The 27,464-nt window shown below is 41.5% G+C and overlaps 2 protein-coding genes across 3 annotated transcripts in view; one reads left to right on the top strand and one right to left on the bottom strand.

The window, feature by feature from the left end:
- Nucleotides 1-6,108: 6,108 nt before the first annotated feature.
- LOC308389486 (uncharacterized protein) lies at nt 6,109-9,886 on the top strand. The gene is made up of 8 exons (XM_080870938.1): nt 6,109-7,279; nt 7,359-7,471; nt 7,557-7,663; nt 7,759-7,933; nt 8,075-8,189; nt 8,264-8,343; nt 8,430-8,518; nt 9,104-9,886. The coding sequence occupies exons 1-8, from the start codon at nt 6,767-6,769 to the stop codon at nt 9,727-9,729; spliced, it is 1,818 nt and encodes a 605-aa protein (XP_080727064.1). The 5' UTR covers nt 6,109-6,766; the 3' UTR covers nt 9,730-9,886.
- A 1,172-nt stretch (nt 9,887-11,058) lies between these two features.
- LOC308389885 (uncharacterized protein) overlaps nt 11,059-27,464 on the bottom strand; it is a 32,079-nt gene continuing 15,673 nt past the window's right edge. For both annotated transcript variants that reach the window (XM_080871480.1, XM_080871481.1), the window contains exons 3-8: nt 17,635-17,778; nt 17,483-17,526; nt 17,244-17,379; nt 17,009-17,119; nt 12,451-16,263; nt 11,059-11,900 (exon numbers count right to left, since the gene is read on the bottom strand). In XM_080871480.1, coding sequence (XP_080727606.1) covers nt 11,845-11,900; nt 12,451-16,263; nt 17,009-17,119; nt 17,244-17,379; nt 17,483-17,526; nt 17,635-17,778 — 4,304 coding nt within the window. In that variant the 3' untranslated portion in view covers nt 11,059-11,844. The remainder of the gene's footprint in view (nt 11,901-12,450; nt 16,264-17,008; nt 17,120-17,243; nt 17,380-17,482; nt 17,527-17,634; nt 17,779-27,464) is intronic.

Below are 27,464 nucleotides of genomic sequence, written 5' to 3'. Positions count from 1 at the left end.
TCTACTATCTCAGTTTTTGTCATTTTTAGTTCTCCTGTCTTTCCTCAACTTTGCGTCCATCAATGAAGGCATGTGGACCACGACAGTAGGCTCGTTTACCCGCACGTCTTGCTTCCTCCACCAGAGGCCATAGGCGCTGTCGATCTTGTATGTCCTCCTGCGGCAACATCTCCGCGAAGCTGATGCCTTCTTGCTTGCAGGTTGAAGAGTCTTTGGTGCGCCTCCACAATTCTTCTTTAATTCGCCTCTGTGTGAATAGAATAATGATGTTTCTGTTTCTGCCATCAACTCGTTTTCCTAAGCGGTGGACAATATCAACGGCCTCTTCTAAGTTCAAGTCAGGGGCAATCTTCTGAAGCGTTTGCAAAACCTTCACTCTAATGTTTTCATCTTTGTCTTCCTTCACCCCTTTCAGTTTTAGGCACCACCTCATTCGGTAGCGCTCCTGTTCTCTCACTCTTCTTTTCAAGTCTTCATTTTCTTTAAGCAGCTGTTCATTCGCATTTGCCAGTTTAACAACTTTCAGTTTGCAATCAACTATCTCTGCAGCATTAAACTCTACAGCCTTAGCCAAGCTGGCAACCATAGCTGCACTTTGTCTGTTTTGTTCCTTGATATCCTCCAGTTGTGCTTCAAATTTTTTGTCAAGTCCCATAATGGCTTCAAAAATAGTTTTATTGGAGATATCATCTTCCTTCTCTGAAGATTTTGTTCTTTTCTCCTCTGGCGGTTGTTTTGAAGGAGTTGGCGACGCCGAGTCTGTTCCCCGTTCTCGCTTGTTTAAGCCCACGTTGGCAGCTTCAGTGCTAGCATAGCCATGGTCACTGACTTTAGCATGCGACGACGTCTTAACATTGGGGTTTGACGGCACAAATTGCAGCTTTGCATTCTTAATAACCTTTTGGGCATCCATAATTATAGTTCAAGTGGAAAGAGAATAAAGTTACTTAGTAAATTTTGCGGTCTTTCGGAGCTCCTGAAAAAACACGACTGTTCAAGCCGCCATCTTGGTGCCTCCCCAGTTATGGGTCAGAGTATCTGTTAAGATGTTAAGAATAACAAGTATATCTTAAAATGTTTGCAATAATGAAGCATTTCAGTACAATGTAGACAAAAACGAAAAATAAAAAGAAAGTTACGGATCAGGACTCTCCGATCCTTACTGCGCATGTGTAAAGTCTGACCGTACAAATCGGGTCTACCCGATCCGTACCGCGCATGTGCAGATGGTTTTTTTTCTTCTTCTGTTCGTTTAATGGCAGTTTACTCCCCAGTGTACGAGGATACCGCCACCTGCTGACCGAGCGAATAAACCCTATTGTAAACTGAATTAGCGTCATTACAAACGTGTGTTAAATCTGATTTAGTGATAGTCGAGTGTGTTTATGCTTGTCTGTGAGGAGAGGATTGTTGGAATAGTGATGATGATGTGCACTATCACTGTCAATTGTCAGTAAACACTTCATCTGGCTGATGAATCTACACGTGAGATATTACAAAGTCTGCATTATTAACTCTGTAATTAGGCGCCATTCTTCTTATTTTACGGCACTGTTGCTCAATCGGGGGACGCTCTCTGTTGAGGAGAAAAGCATGAATTTCTTTGTATACGGATTATCCATTGTTTAAATGTCCCGGGCAGTCGAAAAGGAGGCAGAGCTGTTGAGAAATGCTAGGAGCTAACTGGGCGCTAACCGTATCATTCAAATATATTGAATGTCGCAATGTTGGCAAAGAGAGGAAGTGACGTAAGATTTGCGCATGCGGGGTACCGATCGGGTTTCCGGTACGGATCGGGTAGTGACAGTGACAACAGTGACAAACGTTCGGGGTTTGAAGGAAATTGTTAAGAGAAAGGCACTTTTTTTATTTTGCAAGGGGCAAAAATGTCATTGTCTGTTTTTACAAGAAACTCACTCTGTGAATGCTGATGCTACCTTTTGGGCTAATCAGTGGGGAGACAAGATTCTTTTCAGTCATGGATCTAACAGATCTGGAGGTGTGGCGATTTGTTTTAATAAGTTCCCAGGGGAGATTATAACATATAAAGCTGATAGTGAGGGTCATTGGTTAACTGCAGTCTTGAAGAGCGAAGGTATATTTCTAATTGTTACAAATCTTTATGGACATAATAATGAGGGTCAAAATAAAAGTCTATTGGAAAATCTAACAAATGTTATTTCAGAGTTTAAAGTTATGTACCCCACAGATTACATCCTAGTAGGAGGAGACTGGAACATGACACCAGATGAATGGATGGACAGATGGCCTCCTCGCTTAGGAAGGAGGCAACAGAATAACATTATTGAGAACTTTTCTAGTGATAATAATTTTACAGACATTTGGAGAAGTTTGAATCCTGGAGTTAAGAATTATTCTTGGTTTAAACCTAATGGAGAAAGCAGGTCAAGACTTGATTATTGGTTAGTGAGCGATGACATTTTGAGGTGTACTTCACAATCTAAAATCTCCAAAGCACCCCTTTCTGATCACTGTTTCATTGATCTTGTCTTAGAACCAACAAGGACGAAACGTAGTAGCAGAGGATATTGGAAATTTAATGCCAGCCTTTTAAATAAGGACAAGTTTTGTGATAAAATTAGACATATAATTATAGATATAAAAAATGATGACTCAGTAGTGGGTAATATACAGAAATGGGAATTTGTTAAATTCAAAATCAGAGAATTCACTATAAAATTCTGCAAAGAACTGAACAGGGAAAAACGGGAATATGAAAGTAATTTACTTTGTGAAATAACTCAGTGCTGTAGTAAAGAAAAACTAAACGTGCAAGAGAAGAATAAATTGATGGAGTTACAATCTAAATTGGACGATCTTTACCTAGAGAAAGCCCATGGTGCCTTTATAAGATCGAGAGCCAAGTGGATTGAGGCAGGTGAAAAGAACTCTTCATATTTTAGTAAGCTGGAAAAGTGTAGACAGCAGAGAAATCTAATCTCAAGCTTGTTGATAAATGGGACTGAATGTAAAGATTTCAGAAAGATTGAAAAGGAAGTCTTCACTTTTTATTCCAAATTGTACTCCTCAGAATATTCAGCAGCTGATTCTGATAGTTTCTTTGATAAGATTCATAATCTCATCCCATGTATTGACAAGCCTTTCAAAGATCTGTGTGATTCAGAGTTTAAAATTGAGGAACTGGATTTGGTGGTCATGAAAATGGCATTAAACAAGTCCCCAGGGACAGATGGACTCACTACTAATTTTTATCAATTCTTCTGGAAGGACCTAAGAACTTTATTGTTTGATGCATTAAAGGAATCGATAGAGAAAAGAGAACTGATGCCGAGCATGAAACAAGGGTTGATAACCCTGATTCCTAAATCGGGCAAGGATAAAATAATTTTAGACAATTTAAGACCCATCACCTTACTAAACACTGACTATAAGATCCTGTCTGGAGCTGTAGCTGAGAGGCTAAAGAAAGGCATCTCAAACATCATCAGTGAAACACAATCAGGTTTTTTGAAAGGAAGACTAATTCATAACAATATTAGGCTGGTCTTGGATCTCCTTGAATACAGTGAATTAATCCAAGAGAGAGGATACATCCTGTTCTTGGATTTTTACAAAGCTTTTGACTCAGTTGAACATACGTTCATATTAAAAACTCTGCAGTCTTTTGGTTTTGGAGAGGAATTTGTCAATGTTATAGAGATGCTATATAATGACATTAACAGCTCTGTTTTGCTAGAACATGGTACATGTTCAAGGTTTGAGGTTAATAGAGGGATAAGGCAGGGATGTAGCAGCTCACCACTTCTGTTCATCATGGTTGCTGAGCTGTTGTCTATTTTGATTAAAAACAGTCACATTGAGGGGTTAACTGTGATGGGTGAACAGATAATAATCAGTCAGCTCGCAGATGATACCACCCTGTTTCTAAAAAATGAAGACCAGATTCCTTTAGCCTTACAGGCGATCAACCATTTCTCCAAAGCTTCTGGCCTACAGCTGAATATTAATAAATGCGAAATTCTAGCTCTGCATGAGTGTACCCTGCAAGCAATAGATAATATACAGATTAAAAAAGAGGTTAAGTATCTGGGCATTGTAATTTGCAAGGATAAGACATCAACTGAAAATAAGAATATCTGTACCAATATAGAAAAGTGTAAGTCTATTTTAAACAGGTGGCTGCAAAGGGACATAACTCTGTTTGGGAGAATTTTGCTAACCAAAATGGACAGTCTATCCAGACTAATCTATCCAGCCTTTTCTCTGCCCATATCTCCAAAACTAATTAAATCTATAAATAATCTTAATTTTAGGTTCATATGGAGGAACAAATGTCATTATATAAAGAAAAATGATATGATTAAGAATTATGAAGAGGGTGGGGCTAATGCCATTGACTTTGATGTTATGAATGGTGTACTAAAATTGAAATGGTTAAGATCTTTCATTAGGAACAAAAATTCCTTTTGGAACATTATTCCCAGTGTGATTTTTGGCAAAATGGGTGGAATAGACTTTTTGTTACGTTGTGACTTTGATTGCAGTTCGTTACCTGTTAAACTCTCAGCTTTCCATCAGCAGGTCCTTCTCTACTGGAAATTAATCTACAAACATAACTTTACTCCTCACAATACCCCTATATGGAACAACAGGTATATCCGTTTGTGTAGGAAATCTGTGTACGTGGATGAATGGAGATCTAAAGGGATTTGGGCTGTAGCTCATTTTATGGATGATAATGGGGTCTTATTAAAGCATGAGACGTTTTGTGAGAAATTTGATGTAAGATGTACTGTTAAGAGATATAAATCCCTAGTGAAAGCCATTCCAGTCCCTTTGAGATCAATGATAAAAGAAGATATTGTGCACTCTAAAATTTCTCCTGGACTGAGGCAGCTCTGCATAGCTGGAGTTGAATTTGGTGACAGCAGGTTTACAAACAAAGTGATCAGGAATATTTTGATAAACGAAATTTTCCCTAATCCGGTTAAAAGAAATTATATCCTTAAAGAATTTGAGACCATGGAGGTTAAGGCGATAAGAAAAAAGTATATTTCACTTCCTCTTTCCCCTAAAGCAAAAGAGGTTCACTTTAAAATCATTAATGAGGTTTATCCAACCAATGAATTCTTAAGACGGAAATTTAATTTAGATGTGAACGCCTGCACATTTTGTGAAAATGATATTGAAAGTCTGGATCACTTGTTTTTCAACTGTGAATCAGTGCACTCCTTCTGGACTGACATGTGGAGCTGGCTACAGTCCAGGAGAATTCAGTTACCACATTTGACGGTGACAGTAATAAAATTTGGAATACTTGCTGAGAATGCAGATTTTGACCTGTTGATTAGGACGATTTTGTTAATGGGAAAATTTTTTATTCACAAATGCAGATACTTTAAAGCTAAACCATGTATAAACAGATGGCTGAATGACTTTAGACTCTGGGCTAAATCGCTGAAACTTGTGAATAACAAGAAAGCCCATAAACTTGTTGTTTTATTTAAAGAGTTTAACCTATGTTAAAAAAAAAAAAAAAAAAAAAAAACTCCCTATTTTATAATCACGACTGCCCTTTTTTTGCACGTTAGTTTTTGCCTTTGGTTCGAATCCTTCAATGACTGTTCTTTATTTTTGTGCTAACTCTTTTAACTTTGTGCTTATTATTGTTGTTTTTGGGGGTTTTTTTGTTCGTTTTGTTTGTTTGTTTGTTTTGCTATAATGCTCAACCGAGGATGTAACATAATCGGATTAATGATGGTGCCTTGTATGTTAAACTGTTGTTTGTAAATAAAGTTTAATTAAAAAAATAAAAAATAAAAAGTGACAACAGTGACAGACCCGATTTGTACGGTCAGACTTTACACATGCGCAGTAAGGATCGGCGAGTCCTGATCCGTAACTTTCTTTTATTTTTCGTTTTTGTCTACATTGTACTGAAATGCTTCATTATTGCAAACATTTTAAGATATACTTGTTATTCTTAACATCTTAACAGATACTCTGACCCATAACTACGGATCGGGTAGTGACAGTGACAGTAGTGACAGTTTTTTTTTTTTTATATATATAAACTTTATTTAACAAACAATGAGTATACAACATACGAACAGATGAAGTATACAAAACAACAGAACATGAACACACAAAGCCAGGGGTAAAAGAAAAAGGTAACAATTATAAGAATACACGCAAAAATTCACATACATAAATTGTTTTGAGAGCCTTTTTGTTGGTGGAGTCTGATATTGATTGTATGTACATTTCCACATCCTTAAAATAATGACAGAAATATGGTGTTTTGTTAGTAAACTTACATTTATGGATAAAAAATTTAGCTAAAAGTATTAACAAATTTATCATAAAAAAACATTTCTCATACTTCTTGGGGAACTTAAAGAAACAGAATAAAACATTTTCCCATCGTAAAGAAAACTCCCTTAAAATATAGACAATAACAAACCTGCTAAATTCCTTCCAGAATCTCTGTGTAAAAGAACAGTACCAAAAAAGATGTGTCACAGTTTCTGGATGATCCCCAGGGTACCTAGTGACAGTGACACTTGCTCATAGGGGGTCATATGATTGTTGGGTTTTTCTCTGTATCTATGAAGCGCCTTGAGGCGACTTACGTTGTGATTTGGCGCTATATAAATAAAATTGAATTGAATTGAATTGGTTTATTTTAGGGGCTTAAATCGACCAAATAGTTCTGGTTCATCGCATCTAATTGCTTTCAGCCGTGACGGCGACGTTTCTACGCGTGCATTAAAGAGAAGGAGTGATGGACCGCTGTCCGTCTGTTGCGATGAAAACAAAGTGGTATCCCTTTATTTTGTGGAGCGTTTTATCACTTGGCCTTCTAAGCTCTGCGGCGGACACGTATGACTCTCCGCTTACGAGAAGGAAAGTGGTTTTCAAACTGGGCGCTCCGAAAATCAAACTTCCATTAGCTGAAGACAGAGAATCCAACCAGAGGCTACCTGCCGACACACCTCCAGAGCCTCAGCTGGGTTACCGAAGGTCCTATTCCGCTTCAGCACCTGTGACACTTGGACCCATGCGACCAGGGAAACCCGAGGCAAAGATCCAGTCAGACTTTGCTTACCTCCCGGACGTCTCTGTAACCTGCTCCACATCTGACTTTGTCGTCAGGATCAAACCAGCTTTCTACGGTCTGGGCGCAGAAGCAGAGGAACTGTTGTTAGGCAGCAGTTGTAAAAGCAACGGGCTTCTTAGACCATACGGCGACCTTCTTTTCTCGTATCCACTGACCGCCTGTGATGGCGTACGTGAGGTAAGCTATGGGTGGTGCTCAATCCCTCTCTCGCTGCATCTGTCATCTTGTATTGACACTTTCTGACCTTTCCTGACAGATGCCCCCCGGTTATCTGGTTTATAAATTCGTGCTCCATTATGAGCCGTCGCCAAAACGATTTCCAAGCAGAGCGCACCGGGTGGATGTAGATATTGAATGCCGCTACCCAAGGTTAGGCATGTTGGTTTGCTTTATACAGAAGGTGTGCGAACACTTAGTCAGTGTTGAAAGCTTCCAAATCGTCTGCCCTCCACAGGAACCATCATGTGCACCAACTGGCTGTCCAACCAACCTGGGAAACAGTTGTTTTCCGTAAAAGGCTGAAAAGTCGTCACACGGACTACCAGATTACCCTGATGGATGGTATGGGTGTCTGCATTATGCAGCAGAACAGACTTTGGCAGATCCTAAACAGCTGGGTACTTGTGTTTCACATTCAACGTGTTTCACATTTGTAGATTCATGGAGTAGACCGGTCACCACTCGGGTCTACCAGCTTGGGCAAAAGGTTCATATCCAGGTTTCTGCTCCTCATCTGCCTGCTGGAGGAAAACTCTACATACGTAGCTGCTATGCAGCTCCATCTAGTGGCTCTAGATCGTCCCTGAAGTACTCCATCATAGACAACTTTGGGTATGTAGTGTGGATAGAGTGACCTGATTAAACTAAATGTGGAGAAAAAGAGTGAATCTGTGACGAATGTGAGATTTAGAAAAAGCTACATATTTAAATTTTTGGGTTTTTACTCCATATTGTTGTCATTGATGTTTGCAGCTGTATGCTGGACAGCAAGGGAGACCTGGGGACCTCTGAGTTTGTTTCCCAGACAGATAGGACTGTGAGACTTTCCGTGTTGGCTTTCCAGTTTACTGCTGATCCAAACACTGAGGTGAGAGTAGACCATCTATGATTCTCTCAGTTTACACAGCTAAGCACTGTGGCATAATCCCGTTTCTGTTTTAGGTCAGTATCTACTGCAGGTTGTTTGTCACGTCAGAGGATCCAAGTCCTGTGCACAAATCCTGCACGTACAGGGGCAACAGGTGAGGAATAATAGGATGATATACCAACAGAACTGTAGATTTCCCAGCTGTTTCCAGGGGGACTGTTAATACATATGCTATAACAGGTGGAGGGCGCTTACTGGTGATGACTCCATATGTGAATGTTGTGAGTCCCGGTGTGTGACTCCTAAGCCCCGGAGGGCTATGATGGAAGGTCTGTAACAATCTCATTATTATACCTTTTAATTTAAGATATTCAGCATTTTGCATCGACTGTTTGGGAATTGCAGACATTTTTACACATAGCTGTCAATTTTCAGAGGCTCAAAGATGACAAACGAATATAATTTGAAATATAAAGATGTTTTTCTTAATTAATTGGATACAAATCGTTTGCAGTTGGTGATTGAGAAGGCCTGGCAGGGGATTCACTTAATGTTCTGCCGCTGACACCTCTGGATTTCATTTTTTGAGTTCCAGTGAACAGCTACCAAATATAACTTCAAGCTTTAAATCCTAACTAGCTGATACAATACTTTTGTTAAATGATTAAAATTACAGCTGAAAGTGTACAATTTAAATAGTTTTTTATATATACATGTGTTTAAAACCCCACTATGATGGTGTAGCAAGGTAAAATTACAAATGTGTCATTGTCCAAATAAATGTATGGACTTAACTGTGTATTCAAAAATCGAATATACAGTCATGGAAAACTGTAAAACATCCAATTGTATACGAACATTAAATCTGTTAGTCAGTTAAAAAATTAAAATTACTTTTTGTTGTTGTTTGTAAGGTTCTGCCAGCAGTGGGTCATTACTGGTGTCGGATCAGTCGTACACAGCAAAGGACCAGTTTCTACCAGTCAGCCTCCCTCTGGACAGCATAAGAAAACAACAGAGGACCACAAATCGTTACAGTAATGAGACGCACAGCCGGGACAGGTTCTTGGGAAAAGCAGTAAAGTATAATGATGATGGTGAAGAAGAAAGTGGAATTGCATTTGAAGCGATGACGGGACTTAATTTAGATGATTTTGGTTTTGGGGAGAGGGCCTTAAAGGGCAAGTGGAATGAATCTGAGGTGAAGCGTTTAGATAAGTTGAGGGAGGAGGAGTCACCGTATGAAAAAAAGGATTCAGATGAGAGAAGTGAAAATGAAGTTTATAATGTAGAGCAAGCGAACGATCTGAATCAGAAGGAAAGTGAAAGGATTAGTCACTTGGAGCAGTTGCCACTGTCGAAGATTGATGTACAGCCACCTGATTCTAGAGATGAGGGAGGAAACGGGACACATGGAGGGAAGGAGGTGGAGGTTGAGGAGAAGGGGTTGACGTCATACGAGGTGCAGTTGAAGAATGACAGCAGGACAGCAGATGCAGAAGATAGCGGGGAGATGACATGGTATTTTTTTTGGAGGTAGTGTTTGATCAATTAATCAAGTATACTGCCTTAAGACTGGAGCTCTGCGTAGTCTGACTCATTTCAATAAAATGTGAAAATGAAATCAACTGACTCTTGTCATTCATGACTTCACACAACAAACATTGTTTCATTTAAAAACTGTTTCCATTTTAGGAACGTACACTGCACAGAAAAATGAAAGGAGCACTTCTTAATCAGAGAACAGCATCAGGTCGGTTAAAGTTCTGGGGTACTGAAGTTTAACTGAGTAGCAGAGAGGCTCAGCTGCTTTGAAATTAATAGCAGGTGCACTAGAGGGGCAACAATAGGACAACCTCCAAAATGTGGATAGTTTTACAGGTGGAGGCCACTGAAAATTTTTTTTTTTTTTTTTTTCCCCCCCTCATCTTTGTCTTGTTTCACTAGGCTCTGTGTCACTAGAGGTACCACGAGGAAATACCAGGGCCCTACAGAGGCTGCACAGGATGTACAACTCCTCCAGGAGAGCACATCAATATGTGCTATTGCCAGGTTTGCTGTGTCCCAGCACAGTCTCAAGAGCACTGACATTCCATCGGTCCTTAACCTACCAGCAGGACCATTAGCTGCACCTCTACAGGCTAGGCAACAGCACCCTGACTGCCATTAGGTATCACGATGAAGTCCTTGGACCCACTGCCAGAACCTACGCTGAAACAGTGGGTCCATCTGTGATGACGTGCATACAAACTACTAAGTGTCCATTATGAGTTGCTGCAATGAAATTTTGGCAAAATGGACCAGCCTGCTGCATAATTTTCACTCTGATTTTAAGCATTTCTTTAAATTCAACCTACTGTAGTTAAATTTTCAATTCTTTTAAATGAGGCGGTATCCTTTTGTTCTTATTGCCCAGTACATATCAATGTAGATATCCAGCAGCATTTTTCCCTCAGTAAGATTTGATGTGTTTTCAAAGTGTTCCTTTACATTTTTGTGAAATGGTAAATGGCCTGTATTTATATAGCGCTTTACTAGTCCCTAAGGACCTCAAAGCGCTTTACATATCCAGTCATCCACCCATTTACACACTGGTGATGGCAAGCTACGTTGTAGCCACAGCCACCCTGGGGCGCACTGACAGAGGCGAGGCTGCCGGACACTGGCGCCACCGGGCCCTCTGACCACCACCAGTAGGCAACGGGTGAAGTGTCTTGCCCAAGGACACAACGACCGAGACTGTCCAAGCCGGGGCTCGAACCGGCAACCTTCCGATTACAAGGCGAACTCCCAACTCTTGAGCCACGATCGCCCTAAGGGTAGAATGTCTAAACAGTTGACCCTGAAGTAAAACAATGCAAGGAAAAAAAAGATGGGCAACACAGTATTTTAGTTTATCGATGAATCTTTAATTTTTCTTTATAAATGGTGATTCTTACAGTTGTCTGAAAAACCAGTTTGAAATATATTATAGTTCAATACAGAAATATCCCACAGTTTAAGCCATAACTGGGAAGAAAGGCATTGCCTCCATTATCTGTAACTAAAAAGCAGCAGAAAATGTGCACTATAATCATTCTAGTGTGTGACGTGTCTGTGTGTGGGATCTAAAATATAAATTTGCATGCTTGTAGAGCTACGCAACAGACTGTTTTATTATGTCATTCTTTAGCAAACATGGCAAAGAAGACTTTCTGTCTGTAGAGGTCATCCTCTAAATGTGACAGAAAAAATAACTTAAGATAATTAATAGTATTTGGAACAAATACAATTAGTGTGGAAACTTTTGGAAAAGATACAGAACATAACTCTGTAGAAGAAATCCACCATTACTGGATATGTTAAATAAACATAATGCTGCTATATTTACAGATGAGTGCCCAAAAGTCCCATTGTTCCAAGTACTGACTAAAGGATTGATTCAGCAGGACATAAGTGGTACAATCACTATTTGAGACTAGAGGACGACAAAGACCCTCTGGTAAAGAAAATATACATCTCTTTATAAAATGCAAAATGAGCTCTCAAGAAAATTAGGACCCACACCATTAAATTCAAACAACTCCAAAACCTTAAAAAAAGGCAGTTTCTGAGTGAAGCATCTCATCCATCCATATCCAGTTGCAGAGGTCTCCTTCAGTCTTTATAATCATGTTTATGACGACCCTCCTTCAACAGTACCAGCTGTTCCATTTGTTTTCTCTGCAGCATCTAAAGTTGGAAATGTACACAGAGTTGGTTTGTCTACATCCAAAAGAATTGTACAGAAAAAAATATTTTAGCTATTTAGGCAAGTAGATGGCAGTGTTAGCTGTTTGGTGCAAACTGGGAAAACATCTCAAGTACTCAATGGCTGGGCATTATAATCTCAAAACATACATTTCCCCCTGAAAAACTATTATTTGTTGGTCTGTTAAATACTTTACCCACATTACCATCAACGGATCTGCTGTAGTATGTTTATTGCCCACTGCTTAGCAAATGTTAGCATAGCATGTGGCTAAGCTATAGCATAAAGTTAATATGAGAAACTGCTGGGAAACAGCATGTGAAGCGCTGATCACTAAACTGAGTAAAAAGGCTTAAAATTTGCATTGCGTTTGACCCGTTTCTTTATCTGTACTGTCTTTTTTTTGTTTTGGGGGCTTTTCACACCCACTCATGATCTTTATGTGCACGACATGCGCCACATCTGGTCACTCTCTTTCTATTTGTCATGTGTTGCATGCCTTTTTAAAAAATCGGGGCTGATATACATTACCTTTGATACTTTCCTGCTGCGCTTCCTGTCTTGCAGTTTGGTCCACATCTCCACTCGTCTCAACCTCGCTGCCCCTTGTTTTGGGTTTCTTTGCAACAGGTGGTGGCACCTTGGCTCCCTTATTCATAGACTCTGCTTCACTGATCACCTTCTGTACATCTTCCTTGGCCACCAGCATTGGCTTGGTCTCAGTCACAACATTCCTGTTGCTCTTGGAGAAGATAAAGCTTGCAGTGCTGCTGGGGGACTTGTGGAGGTCCAGTGGTGACGTTGGAGGCTGCAAGCTGAGGCGAGACGCTGGACTTTGTTGAGATCTGGCTGCTGTCCTCATGCGGATGGCTTCCTGTAGGTTCATGGAACGGGTAGTGTTCATGGCAGAATAAGCCTTTTTCGTAGGGGAGGTGGCTATGGACAAAGATGAAGGAGGAACCACGTCAGCTTGGGACTTGGGCACAGTTGGTTGCGAAGGGTCTGTTTCCGGTGGAGGAATGGGTGTAGAAGAGGTCATGATTAGAGATTTTCTGATGGGCTTCTGAGGAGCCTCACCATTAGCAGATGAGGATGGGAACTGATTGCTGCTTGTGACCTCAGCCTGTGGTTGCTGCTCTTCAGCTTTGGGGGGCTCAGGGCTGCTGCTGACTGACCGCAATTTGACCATCTGCAGGAGGGAAGGGGTGACAATGGGCATAGGTTCTTCTTGCACAACTGGGGTAGAAGTCTGCTCTTGGGTTTTATTCTCTGTGCTTAAAGGAATAGGCTGCTCCTTAATGCTGGCATGCCCCTGAACTGGTAAAGGTGGAGGTACAGGAATGTTTACAGGTTCAGAAGGAGCAAATACTTGAGTCTTTTCTGGTGAAGATGTTTCAGGTGGTGATGGTGGTGGTATTGATACTTCAGATGGAGGTGAAGGTGAGGCCTCCTTTGTTGTCAGAACATCAGTTTTTGGGGCTACTACCTGAGATTGTGGGAGAAGCTCTGTGGGAGGTGGAGGGGGAATATTCTGAGGGGGGATAAGAACACTGTTAGATGAAACTGTGTTAGCTTCAGGTTCAAAGGAGACCTCTTGTAGAAGCTCAATCTTCTGCTCTGATGATTCTGGCTGTGTTGGCAGGGGTGGTGCAGGTGGAATACTTTGTGGTGGAGTGAGCTTGCTGATAGATTCAGCCTCTTCAGAGATATTAGACATATTTTCTTGAGAAGGAGGAGACGTAACCTCTTCAGAGGACGGAGCAGACACCTCTTTGGGTGGCAGATGTGAGACCTCAACAACTACAGGAGGTGAGACGACTTTAGCTGGTGAAGGAGATACTAATGTTAATAAGGTAGAGGAGATGTCTTTAACAGGTGGGGGCACATCTTGAACCACGGGTGAAGGTAGCTTTTTTGGTATTACAGGACCAAACTCTACAGGTGGTGGTGGAGAAAGTGTCAGAGATGCCTTATCAGTTGCAGTAGGCAGAACCTCTGTAAGTGGTGGAGGGGGTGCTGTATATGGTGGGGGAGGAGGGATATTTAAGGGAGAAGGCGCTACCCCCTGAGATGTACTGGACTTGTGAAGTTCAGGCTCCATGATCACCTTAATGATGTCCTTTTTCACTACTGATATAACCGATGCAGTCGTGCAAGAGGAGTCACTCCTGAGGGAGGACTTTGGTGGAACCTGAACAGGTATAATGGGTGAATCATCACCAAACAGTGGAGGTGGAGGAAGAGGAAAATCTATTTCATCTGGCCCACTGGGGCTACCTGATGTTGGTGGTGGTGGAGGGGGCCAGGAAGATTCGGGGGATACAACTTTTACTGATGTAATGGAATTGATTTCTGTGGTCTGTCTGGGGAGGGGCTGGGAAACACGTTGCACCAGAGGAGGAGATAGCGCTGGGGAAATGTGAATTAATGAAATGGCAGGTGCTCTATCAGTGTTAGTCTTTACCTCTGTAGCTTGGCCGGTTGTTTTATTAGCTGCTTCTTCTTTTATTGCTGCAAGTCTTTCTTCTCGTCTCTCTACAGCCTTCATTAACATTCCATTCAACATATCACTTACTCTCCCTTTCTCATCTTTACCACGTCCATTCAAATCTACATTCTGAGCCAGTCTTTCATTGCTATCTTTGCAAATCTCTGCATTCAAAATCCCACTTTCTTGAACTTTCTTCAATTCTAGCACATGTAGGGATCCATTAACAGACTCTGTCGTCACTGATGGATTTTTGTGCTTTCTTTCTACTGCCAAGCTCTTAGCCAACTCCTCAGCAGCTGCCGGAGACTGCCTCTGTTGTCTCCGGTCCTTCGGGTTCTTCTTTGCAATAGCATAAGTCTTGCCAGGGGCTGGGGGTCCCAGGATCAGCTCACATGAACGCAAACTATGGGACCATACCTCAGGTGGAGGAGGTGGAGGTGCATGGATTTTAGGTGGTGGAGGGATATTGAAAAGTTCTATCAAGGCCTGTACAGAGGGACTGACAGTGTCTTTTGAATCAGCTTTATGTTCCTCAGTGCACTTATTATATTTAGATGACTCTGACTTAATTGAAGAGGATCCAGCAAATACTTTTTGAAGCTTTGCTAAAATGCTGTTCTTATGCTTTGGAGATGAACCGTTAGCTTGTTTAGTGAGCTGTGGGGATGTGCCATCTTGGCTGGAGTTGCCACTGACATTGTTTAGCTTATTCTCCTCAAGCAGTTCCCGCTTCTCTTGTGAAGCATCTTTCGATCTTTTGATTGCCTGCAGCTGAGTTCTAAAGGGACCGACTGACGAAGAGCCCATTGAATCATCCAGAGAACTGGTGTCAGCATTGTAGCCAGGGCTGTCCAGAGTCTTGGAGGGATGAGAGTCAGATTGGTTTTGGTCACTTTCCTCACTTGGGGCTGAATTGCTGTGGAGAGAATTTTCTCCTGGCAGGACCCTAATCTCTGCTGGATAACGGGGCTGGCGCTTCATTTTACTGTGGAGGGAATAGGAGCGGCTTGGAGGAGGAGGGGCCCTTTTTGGCTTAGTAACAGAGAGGCTACGCACAAACTGTCCGTCTTTCTTAACCTCATCTCCCCTGACGATCACCCTGCCATTGGAGCTGGAGGCCTTGCTTATAGAGGAGTGAGCATCAACTTTGTCCTCTTTAGCAGAAGCATTGCCATTTCTCTTTTGCTTTGGGGTGCTGCTGTTGGAGATGGTTGAAGAGTCAGATACCAATGTCTCGGACGAGTCAGAATTACTCCAGCACGACGTGTCAGACAGATTTGGAGGATTGTTGCGAGAGGCCGAGGTGATGGTGGACGATTTGGAGGAATAGGTTCTCACTGAAGATGCTCTAGAAGAAGCACGGGACGGAGCTGGGCTGGAGAGCATCAGGCTGCTTTTGCTGACAGTGCGGACACTGTTCCGACTACGCCCACGGCTGATCTCCACCACATCGATTGCGGGTGGCAAAATGGCATTGGGAATGATTTTGGACATGTAAGCAGCCTGGGGTGACATGGACATGACGGGGCTGGGGAGCTCCTGTTGAAGGCTGGAGGAAGTGGTCAACCAGGGTACAGCTAAAGATCGAGGCCTCTGATCGTCTTCCAAGGCGGGACGCAGGCGGTGCAGCAGGGCGAGATCATCTCTATGAGCAGCATGGGTAGCACCGAGCTGCTTGACATTTTTCTTGTTGAGAGGCTGGATGCTTATGCCTGGAACATTAATACTGGCTCCTTTTTCAGACTGTGATTCCATCTGTTGCCCATCTGTAGTTGGACTGAGATTAGTCTCGCCATTAAAAAGCTGTTCCTCATCTAACTTTGGATTCAGTGTCCAGTCAACTCTGTCCAGACCTAAAACAACAGCACAACCTTTCAGAATTAACATAGCTAGTTATGCACTAATTGTCTTTCTTTGAATCTGCAACATAAACATCTTAGATACTGTAGCAGTCTTGAATAGTTCATGTTAGGTTTTGTATTGTTGATTGTCATTTATGCTTAGAAATATTTAACCATATATGCTTAGAGGTGTATAATCAATTGTGTAGTGACAGGATGTGTGATCTTTAGCAGGCTACAAAGGCTTGGTGTGCATTCGCACACCTACATCCTGGGAGCATGGGAAGAGGTCGTACCTTGTTTTATGGTAGGATAAACGTGGCTATATCTGTTTTAGTCCAAGTGCCTTTTGTTTAGATGAACTGCTGGACTTCCAGACCAGCAGGTTTAGAGAAGTCATTTATGGGGTCACACTCTGACCACTCTCCCCACCCACCCACCCCCACCCACCCACACACAGTATTCTTTGTTCACATGTATACCTATGTAAGATGTTATATGTTAATGACCCTATGCATATTCATGTAACCACAATAAAAGGAGTGCTATGGGGAACCTGGCTGAGAGTCTGACGGAGGTCAAGTGGTGGAACGACACTTGGCTCCAGGCAGGTCTCCCTCATGCATGAGTAACAAGAAGAACTTTGCCTACTTGGTGTTCAATGCTTTTGCTGTGTTTTTTAATTGTCTCGTTCCAGCGGTGGGCCTGTGCTAGACAGACCCAACAGTTCATACAGTTCAAAAAAGTCACTGCATACCCAGCTCTCTCTGAACATGATGTGGGATACCCACAACAGTCTTCCTGTGGCGTCTTCTGGTCCTGGTCTTTTCTGACTTTTTCCCAGAGTTCAAAGGTCTGAATGTTGAACCTGTAGAGCGAATAAATGTTTATCCACATGTCGTCAATTAAATGTTTTATGCAAGCATGTCAAAGCGCATTGCATAATGACAAAGAGTGGATATAAATAGTGTTTTGGCTTGTGGTTAATTTACCTTGTCTGGTGAGTCCAGAGCGGGAGGATCTAGTGGACACTGACGATTGCACAGAGGCAACAGAAGACGTATCAGGAATCGTGCTGTCCGTCATAAACCCAGCACTTTCTCCATCTGTTTGAGCCGTCATTGTCGACTAGCAAAAACAGAAAGATTACTTATATTACATTAATAAAAGTTTTAACAAATCATTTGTGATATTAGAAAGCACAAGAATCTGTATATAATGTGTAACTTACAATTGTGCTTACGCTGTCCTGGTATTCCACTCCATTATTGGTTTCTGAAAAGACAAGAACATTTTTCGATTGATAATGAGACTTTTTAATTAAGTGTCAAAATCTAGGGAAGAACAAACATGTACTGGGTATATCAGTAGTTGGTTTTATACCTTCCTCCTGCATCATTTTCAGTCCTTGCAGAGCCTCAGTGTGAAGGTCCTCCAGGTACTTAGGCCTGCTGGACTCAATGAACACATTCTCCTGGAACAACGGGGGTGCCGGGGTCTTTTCATCGTCATCTAGCTTTAGGGCAGCTTTTAAAAAAAAAAAAAAAAAAAAAAAAAAAAAAAAAAAAGATAGGGAGAGGAGATCAGGCCAGATCAACTCAAAGCTCTGTGTTACTGTAACTGTAAATGATGGGGCCATATGGACAGGGGGTTAGCATTTAGGTGACTGTCAGGGATATTTAAGCACAGGAACAGTAAAGATGTTTGAGGGTTAACACATGAGTGTGAAATGAATAGACCGAACTCCAGTTCTTCTCATGCAGGATTAGACACAGTGATCCTCAACATGGGATTATCAGATCAAAAATCTGCCTGCAGCAACATATGCCTGGTGTTTTTTCCCAGTTTAAGCATCATTTAAAGAGACAGTACGAAGGACACTAATTAAACTGCTATGGCATCTCAAACGATGGATCCAATCCAAAGTTAAGCATTACTTTCAGTCATGTGTGAAACTCAAGAATAACAAAAACCCGAGTAACCTATTCATAAGACCGTTATATAAAATTAAAGTTAATGAGTCTTTACATTTAAAAGAGCAACATATTTTCTTCGTGAATCCAATAAGAACTAAACATAATTAAACATAACACCCATTTGACATGTCATGTAATACCTGCAGTGCTCTCATGCCTCCATGGCACAGTCTGGGATTGTTGGACTAGCAGCCTTCTACGAAAGTTTTATGTAACAGCAGTAGCTGCCCTACTTTTAGCTACCTGTCCTCCTAGCACTCTCACTGTAAGACCATGCTGGAATTAACCACGTGCTTAACAGTTAAAGCTAATTCTTACCTTCCTCTTCTGTAACAGCAGTATATATACACTGTTAAGGAAATCCTAATGTGCAAAATTGAAATTCTAGCTGTTCTTTTTTTAATATTTTTCTTATTATGAGAAGTATTTGTAACTACTGTAGGAGAAAAAAAATCACAGCATTTTATTAGTTTGGATCTTCAACCAATAAGATCAAACCTATGCTGCTCTCACTCACCTCTTCTCTTGGAAACTGTAGGAAAGCAGTAAAAATTATTGGCGTTATTAGTCAGAAGCACCACCATGATCTTTCTTATGTCTTCAAAAAGTTGACTAAAAGTATGTCCAAGTTATAAAGTTAAACCACATAAAAACACCCAAAAAGACGATCCAGTCAAAAAATATATAAATCCCGGAAAGATCACGACAGCATGAATATGGTGCTTGTTATTGTCAGTTCAGGTCCTCGCCGAGCAGAGAATGTCTCTTCAACCAATGGACAATCAGAGCTCAGACACTAATCCTCAGCAGCCTAATTCCTGCCATCCCTCTTCCTCTATGTCACCCCCCTGTCAGTGCTCAGTAAGATACCATCCCACTATCGTGCCCCGTCTGCAGACTAGCTCGCCCAGGATTGGTCAGTCAAGATGCAGAAATCAAACATGTAAACATTAATGCAAAGAGTGCTGTTGTCAGGGATTTGAGGTCAAACAGGCATGTCTTCAGTAAACAACACACCACGTCTTTGTTAAAATATACAATTTCATTACAGAACTCTAATAACATGGTCAACATTTCTATACTTCCTCAGACTTCATTAGAATAGACACTATAAAGCTGCCTTATAAATTACTTTTTTATTAAATTGGCATTTTAAAAATTTATATATTCTTTTTTTTTTTTTTTTAAATATACGTCCTTCCCAGCACAACTCCAAAAGGATCCGTCTGGCCTCTGGGATCAAACCGTGGATATTCTGCTTGTTAGGTGAATGCTTAATCTACTACACTAAATTGTTTATATAAAAAAATTATTATTTTGCCACAAGGGGGTGTAAGTGAATTGAAATGACTATTCCTGAAACAAGATTAAAAACATGTTTAGTACAGGCCTGCAGCTCCAGAGCACATGGTTACCCATGTGAAAAATACTCCCCATTGTTTCCAGAAAACACTACAATAATTTGTTACTATGCAGCCTGAATACAGAGAATGGCACAAGGCCTCCCTAGTTAACTTTAAGTGCTGCTATCCAGAGGGCCACCAAATACTTTTCAAGCAAGCTGTTACAGCGTCCCATTTTTGTCGACAAGACTGTTCTTTCTTCATTCCTTCCCTTCATTTTATTTTTCTAAATTTACTTTTTTTTATTTATCACTTCCCTGGTGCGCTGCACACACATGACATAGAGCACATGACAGCTGAACAAATGGAAAACGCTCCCATGGTCTGAATCCTACAGAGTGAGTGTTACAAGAAAAGAAACGAATCACATGTGGAACCAGCATATACAAACGAGTAAAAACATACCGCTGACTTACCAGAACTGGCTGCTCAATACAACGAAAAGCTGATACGCTTGTGTGTAAAGTAGTAAAGTCAACTTAGTATAATGCTTTATCTTTTTACCGTTAGAGTACAGACTTACACGGAAAAACCAGGAGTTACGGTTGAGAATAACTGCACGGTAATAATGACTTATAGTATCACCAGTTTGGCAGTCACATTTTAACAGAGTCCATATTAATCACTGGCATATTAAAGATACCATCTGTCACAGCTGGATTGAGCAGGATTGTGTACTAATGGACTGGTAGTGTTGGCGTTACATACATCCCCCACCCTAAACTGATTTTTACGTCTTAGATTTGGTTTTCTATGGTCTAGAACCATGTCAGTGAATCGATGCTGACTTTTCACTAGAATACAGGTGAAAGTCTTCAGCTTCACTTGCAGTGTCACTGAACGTTCATGGATATTTTTACTCTTCACTCTGCTTGCTACTCTTCCTCTGATCCAGTCCGAAGAGTCTTATTATGGAGTCCAATTCCTCCTTAGAAGATTGAAATTATAGGAAGATTGGAAGGTCCTTGTGGCTCTTTTGTCAAATGACACCTGTGACGGCCAGTGGGCTGGGTTTTTCTGACTTTGCAGCTTGTGCTGTTACGAGGGCTGCAGCTAAAAGGGATGCAGAGCCTGTAACTCAAGCAGAAGAGTGTCAGGTTGAACCAGATTTGATTGTTCCTGAACATTTGTCAGTTTCCCAGCAAGAGTTAATTCACGCACAGCGTGCTGATGCTTCACTGACTGAGCTGTTTCACAAAGTGCAACCTAGTGATGACGCTAGAAGTGCGGCCTCTGGTTATTTTCTGCAGAAGGATGTACTAGTCCGTAGGTGGATTCCGCAAGGGTTGGACTGTGTTGGAAGTCCAGTTGTCCAGATTGTGGTTCCAACTAAATACCGTGACGAGGTGTTGAATTGTTCTCATGACAAATCTGGGCATTTGGGAGTGACGAAGACTTATAATTACATCTTGCGCTACTTCTTTTGGCCACGTCTTAAGCGTGATGTTTCAGCTTACATTAAGACCTGCCATACTTGCCAAATTGTAGGTAAGCCAAATCAGTCTATTAAACCTGCTCCACTTTGTCCCATCCCTGCTGTGAGTAACCCATTTGAACATTTGATCATTGACTGTGAGGGCCCTCTTCCTAGATCAAAATCTGGTTCGGAGTATCTGTTGACTGTAATGTGCCAGGTTACGCGTTATCCTGCTGCATATCCGCTGCGTACCATCACAGCCAAGTCTGTGGTGAAGGCTTTGACACAGTTTATTTCTATATTTGGCATACCGAAGATTATTCAGAGTGACCAGGGATCAAACTTTTCGTCACATCTATTTGCACAAGTTCTTAAGCTGTTGAATATTGTACATAATAAAGCCTCTCCTTATCATCCACAGAGCCAAGGTGCTTTAGAGCGCTTCCATCAAACACTGAAGTCCTTGTTACGTGCCTATTGCACCGAAATGAGGAGTGACTGGGAGGAAGGTTTACCGTGGCTTCTGCTGGCAGCGCGAGAAGTGTGCCAGGAGAGTACTGGGTTTAGCCCAAATGACTTGGTCTTTGGCCACAAAGTTCAGGGACCGTTGACAGTGCTGTGCGATAAGTGGTTGTCAGGTGAACCACCAGTGAACTTGATAGATTATGTTAATGGTTTTCGGCACAGACTATATGTGGCAGGTCAGTTGGCCAAACAGAACCTTGAAAAGGCTCAGGTCAAGATGAAATATTTTTATGGCCGGCGTTCTGAAGAGCAGCAGTTTAGTGCGGGTGACTGGGTTTTGGCTTTACTGCCGATTGCAGGGTCACCGTTCCAGGCACGGTTTGCTGGGCCTTACACCGTGGTAACTTCTCAACAGTGGTTGCTCCTCTGACTGATTTGTTGAAGGCCAAAGTAAAGTTTATTTGGTCTGCAGCATGCCAGCAAGCTTTTTGGGATGTAAAAGCTTTACTGTGCTCTGAACCTGTGCTTTTAGCCCCTCGTCTGGATCAGCCCTTCAAGCTGTACGTGGACGCAAGCCACATTGGTGCAGGTGCCGTTCTAGTCCAAGCTGACAAGCAAGGTACTGAACATCCAGTTAGTTTCTATTCCAAGAAGTTCAACTCCCATCAGCTGAATTATTCGGTCATTGAAAAGGAAGCTTTGGCATTAGTCTTGGCCTTGCAGCATTTTAGGGTATATTTAGATTCTGCTCGGCCAATTGAGGTATTTTCTGACCATAACCCTCTCACTTCCTTGAACACATTGCAGAACCCAAATCAGAGGCTCATGCGGTGGGCTCTCTTTTTGCAGCCTTACAATTTGGATATCCAGCACATTAAGGGCAAAGATAATGTCTTGGCAGATGCTTTGTCCTGTGCCCCTTTGTAACCAGCAGCTTCACTCCTCATATGCTTTGAAGTATGTCCTCTCCAGTATGGTTTTCCTTCCTCTTAAATTGCTCCTAGGTACCAAGGTTGCTGAGGTTGGAGTTGAGCTTTGGACAGTAGATGAATGAGAGGATTGACTGAAATCAATAAGATGAGGATTTCATGCTTATCTTATGGTTGAAAGTGAAGTTATGTTTGAGTCCAAGAATGAAAACAGGGAGCAGGAAATATTTTGATTTTGGTTTTATATTTTCAACAAACCTTATTTAGATACTCAGTTTTAGGTCATGTTATCCAAACTACTGTCCTTTTTAGCCTAGATTGGCTGCATAGCAGACAGAGCGCCACACACATACTGACACAATCCAGCGCTGATGCAACTCTTCCTAGAACCGTTTCATGGGAATCAGACAGATGCAAATACCTCACACACACACACACACACACACACACACACACACACACACACACACACACACACACACACACACACCTCTCCTCCCTGCCCTAACTTGCCCCTCTCTCTTGTTTTGAACCGCCAGCTCTGAGGGTGCTGTCTGCCAGGTGCTTAAGCTTCTCTAATCAACACAAACCCAACTGACAGTGGGAAAGAGCTGAAAGTTCACCCTTTAACTCAAGGACGATACATGTAGCCTCGATCCGCTGGAAGCACATCTCAAAGCATCCCGGTCTGCCTGCATACTCTCTTTTCACGCAGGTGGTTTTTTGTGAATTAAACATAAACGTCGGAGGTGAAAGAAAAGGAAGCACGAAAGGTGCTGTGACAAGGACCGCAATGTAGGTAACAGATATACCTGCATCATGTGGCACTGAGTGCTGCACCACAATCGGTATGCAAGACAAAGACCAGATGTATCAAATAACTCAGAAAATCCATTAATGGTTTCACAACAGTAGATTGTCTTTTGGGGGTTTTTGGAGGGGGGAGTTGGCAGGTCAGTTACTTTTTAACGCCACAGTCAATGTCACCACATCCGTTTACATCCTGAACCTCCCCCACAGCACAGAAAACTCACTGTCAGCCACATAACAAAAGAAAACAAAAGGTCTTTATGAATAGATTTAGCCATAAGCAACAAATTAAAATCTCATTAAAACGTAGAATAAAATGGAAAGTATTCAGGCCTGCTAGAGCCTGTTTGATGAAAGCACAAGCTTAACTGAGATTCATATGTGAATACAAATCAATTAAAAGTGTTGAGAAAATAAAAAGCCTTAATAGTATTAGTACAATAAGTAGATGCTAGAAATAGGCAGAATATTTTGGATGTATTACAGGCAAACTTGGCACGTTTGTGATTTTCGCTTTTTCTATTTTTTTCCCCCCACTTTTTTCAAAAATGGGCACAGGATTTTAGGATTTTATGGGTTCCAATTGTAGTCTGGTGCTGGTGGTGAATCCACCACTCTGGACAAAACAGAAATTTCCAGCAATTACGCCATGAATCATCAATAATCTGGTGGTAATAGCTTGTTGTTCCCCACAGGATAAAGTCCACAGTCTTTCTCTAGTAGACCAGAAGGTAAAGGTTTAAATGTGCCATGTCCAGTACTAAGACAGCAAATTCCGTATGAACACTGCCTGAACTTTGGAATTCTCATAAACATCAGGGATTAAAAATGTAATCAGCCTCGCACCAAATACTGCAGTCCCTCGAATGGCTTGTTAGTATTTGTGTTCCCCTTATGTGACAACCTGGTCTGGTCTGATTAGCTAGTATTTGAGCCTGCTTTGTATCTAAAAGGTACCAAAGATCAGCTGCACAGAGCTGCTATCCCAACCTCATGTTTAACATTAATAACATATCTTCAGGATAAACAAATTGACACCTCTGGGAACTGAAACAACAGTTTCTGTTGACATAAACTGGGCAGGTACCTGCGTTATACACTTATGAGAGGTGCAGTCCCTGAATTCTGAATTCATCCAGAAAGAACAGCACACTCTCATGGAAAAACCACATTATTAATAGTGCGCATGTTTGGCAAAATTTGCTGCCCCAACACAGTTATCTTTATTAAGGATGTCACAAGTGTCTGCTACCTAACGTCGCTCCAAAATGTCTCGATTTAACTACAAAAGTCACGAGTGGTGACTCACGGACCTTTCCAAGCACACAGTTATCAGTCTCTCTGTAGACCAGCCGCAGTGTGCTGGCAAACATTTTCCTTTCGTGACAATAGCAATAGCTGGTGCCATGCCACACTGACATGTCTGCATATCTTGACAATGAAACAATGCAAAGATATCAGAAATAATGTTACTGTTGGTCGCCTTGCTTTAGTTTGGTAACAATGACACCAAACATTAGAAGAGTGCAGAGAATAAACTTGATGAAATGAAACCCAAGCACGTTATTCAGACTGGAACTAGAGGGCAAACTGGCACTTATTAAAACGTTCTCAACACTTGAGCGAACTAAATATGATCACATGGGCTACCTGGGTGTGGTGACACTTCATCTGCTGAAATCAAATCCTACTAAAGCCCTGTCATTATAGATAATGGCGTGCGCAACTGTTTACACGTCGTCAAGTCCACCAACGCTGACGTTCCCACAGCGTCAGCGTCAACTTGGTTTTCACCCACATTCACAACAGATTTGGACAGTTCATTTATCAAGTCGTTTTCAGCCCAAAGACGATTTTTAGGCAATTTCCTGAAAGTATCACAGAAAATGACATCATCCCTGCTCCAATCAAAAGGCACCTTTTCACAAAGGCGCTAGAGAACGAAAGCATCTTTTAGAGATTTATATTTCCCTGAGGCAACGATGTGCAAAAAGCAGTTACTGACTTCCCACCATGAGAGGAAGAAAGTGAAACTCTATCATAAGTCAGTTTTTTCAAACCTGTTCTCCTGCCCTTCACTGTTATTGTGTCGTGCCGCAGTGCCAAAGTCTCTGTTCTTTGTTATAGAGCATTTTAAGAGCAAATATCAGCACTTGTGTCACAACGATTTAGTTCTGCTTCTCCCAAGCAGCCTCTAGAACTAAATATTAAACAAAGGAAGTCTCATTAAATGGCTCATAGGATCTGAACCTTGCATGAAAACTAAACACAAGCTCACACACAAAGGGCTCCCTATTTCTAGCTTCCTTAGAGAGATATCTTAAAGCTCAGGAATGTGAGGAATCTCTGCGGGAGTGTTCAGAGCAAACAGGTGAGCGTACCTTATTAGGGCTGTGTGACCTAATTATCCTTAAACAACCTTGTTTCCATTTAAAAAACACAGGGATTCCTTTAAAAGGCCATTTTTAAGAGAAGACAGAGCTTGATATAGTTGCGTAAGAGACGCCTGTCTGGTTTTGACACAGGACTGGGTAAACTGAGAGCATGACAGAGACATAAATCACTCACAGACATGTAAACAAAGACCCAAATTGCCATTTAAGTCATTCAACTAATCGAGGTGAATCAACTTTCAAAGACAGATATCCTCTGCCCACTGGTCTCGAGATGAATCAGGCAGAAGTTATCAGAAAAGACAATGAACAATTGATGAGTTTATAAGAGTGTAAGGCCTCAGAGACTAGACTTTATCAACTCAGCAAATCAGAAAGTAAACCAATGCAAACTTTGGACCAGGAATCTAGATCAACCTGTGATCAAGTGAAACTGAAAAGTAAACTGATTATCCAACCAGCAGGTTAGTTGGTTTGGATTCTTAGCAAGCTTAAGACATGCAGTATCACTTCAATACAAAAACATATTAATAAGGCTTGGTATTGCTCAATGTTTTTCGTATTATGCAATCAGTATACAATTCTGATTTACCCTGAACAGAATTTTGTGCTTGAATTTTAATAACAATAGCTTAAAACTCTTTTGACTAGTTTTGACAGTTTTCAAAATATCAAAATTATAAAACCATGTGAGGTGATTAATACAGTTTATGTGGCTGATAAACAACTACTACGCTGAAAGAGCTCCTCTACATCGGAGCAACAACTAAATACCCCAGTCTTGAAGATTCCTAGTTTTCTGTGATTATTATCAGGAATAAGATATAGATATTGTACCAAATCCATTGGCTTAGTTATGGGTGGGGTAATTTGTGAGTATGTGGAGTAGATCCTATGTTTATACAGAAAGAACTTGGCTGACCTCAACTTGGCGATAACACTGTAGCTTGTCCTTTCGATCATTTATGTCTATCCTGTTTTCAACTCCTCTCTCCATTTGTTCCATTCCCTTCCTTTTCCCCACCTCCTATTTTTCCCCTCACATTAATTTGAGGATTTATTATTTCCTCATTTTATAACCAACAGGCACATTGATAAAGAATTTCCCGTCCATTTCAAATCATTAGTGTACCGCAAAACAGCGTGTAAGCTACTGCTAAAATGGCCCTAACGACGCCCTACATTGATCATTTCAAACACATGCTGGAATAAAGGCATTTTATCATTTGAACAGTCCCTATAGTGTGTCTGGGCTTAAAATAGCCTTGTGGTTGTTTGCGTCTGATAACCAATCTAGATTTGACTATACTTGATATAAAGTTTATGTTACCTTTACCTTTCAACCACTAAATTCTAATCAGGTCGTTCTTGAGTCCAAGTCTACCAGTAGTTCAAAAGATATGTTAATGAGAATAGAAGCGAACACCATGAGACCGGACAGTGTGCGCACCGCGGATGATGTCAGTGCGCACACTGTGTCTGAGGAGGATGTGCGGAAGTGCTTCAGGAAGGTGAACGCACGCAAAGCTACTGGTCCAGACGGGATTCCCGGCCGCGTCCTCAAGTCATGCGCGGCTCAGCTGGCTGGAGTGTTCACGCACATCTTCAACCTTTCCCTCTCTCTGTCTGTAGTCCCAGCCTGCTTCAAAATTCACAAGAATTTCACTCACATGTGCTGTACCAATGTACCTGCACATGTGATGTGACAATAAAAGTGATTTGATTTGATTTGAGAATGGGACGGGCATACAGTTTACACATATGGACAGACAACTCAACAATATTGTGTACCCCAACACAGCTGTTGTCAGGACTGGGAG

This window comes from Rhamphochromis sp. 'chilingali' (assembly GCF_963969265.1).
Source record: "Rhamphochromis sp. 'chilingali' genome assembly, chromosome: 21".
Classification (NCBI taxonomy): domain Eukaryota; kingdom Metazoa; phylum Chordata; class Actinopteri; order Cichliformes; family Cichlidae; genus Rhamphochromis; species Rhamphochromis sp. 'chilingali'.
The sequence above is the reverse complement of the archived record's forward strand: the minus strand, read 5'-3'. Positions and strand labels throughout refer to the sequence as shown.

Excerpts from the sequence above, each read along its gene's own strand:
- LOC308389486 (XM_080870938.1), top strand. The coding sequence starts at position 6,767 with ATGGACCGCTGTCCGTCTGTTGCGATGAAAACAAAGTGGTATCCCTTT. Across the intron at positions 7,280-7,358 it reads CCTGTGATGGCGTACGTGAG|ATGCCCCCCGGTTATCTGGT; the intron begins GTAAGCTATGGG and ends CTTTCCTGACAG. Across the intron at positions 7,664-7,758 it reads CCAGATTACCCTGATGGATG|ATTCATGGAGTAGACCGGTC; the intron begins GTATGGGTGTCT and ends TCACATTTGTAG.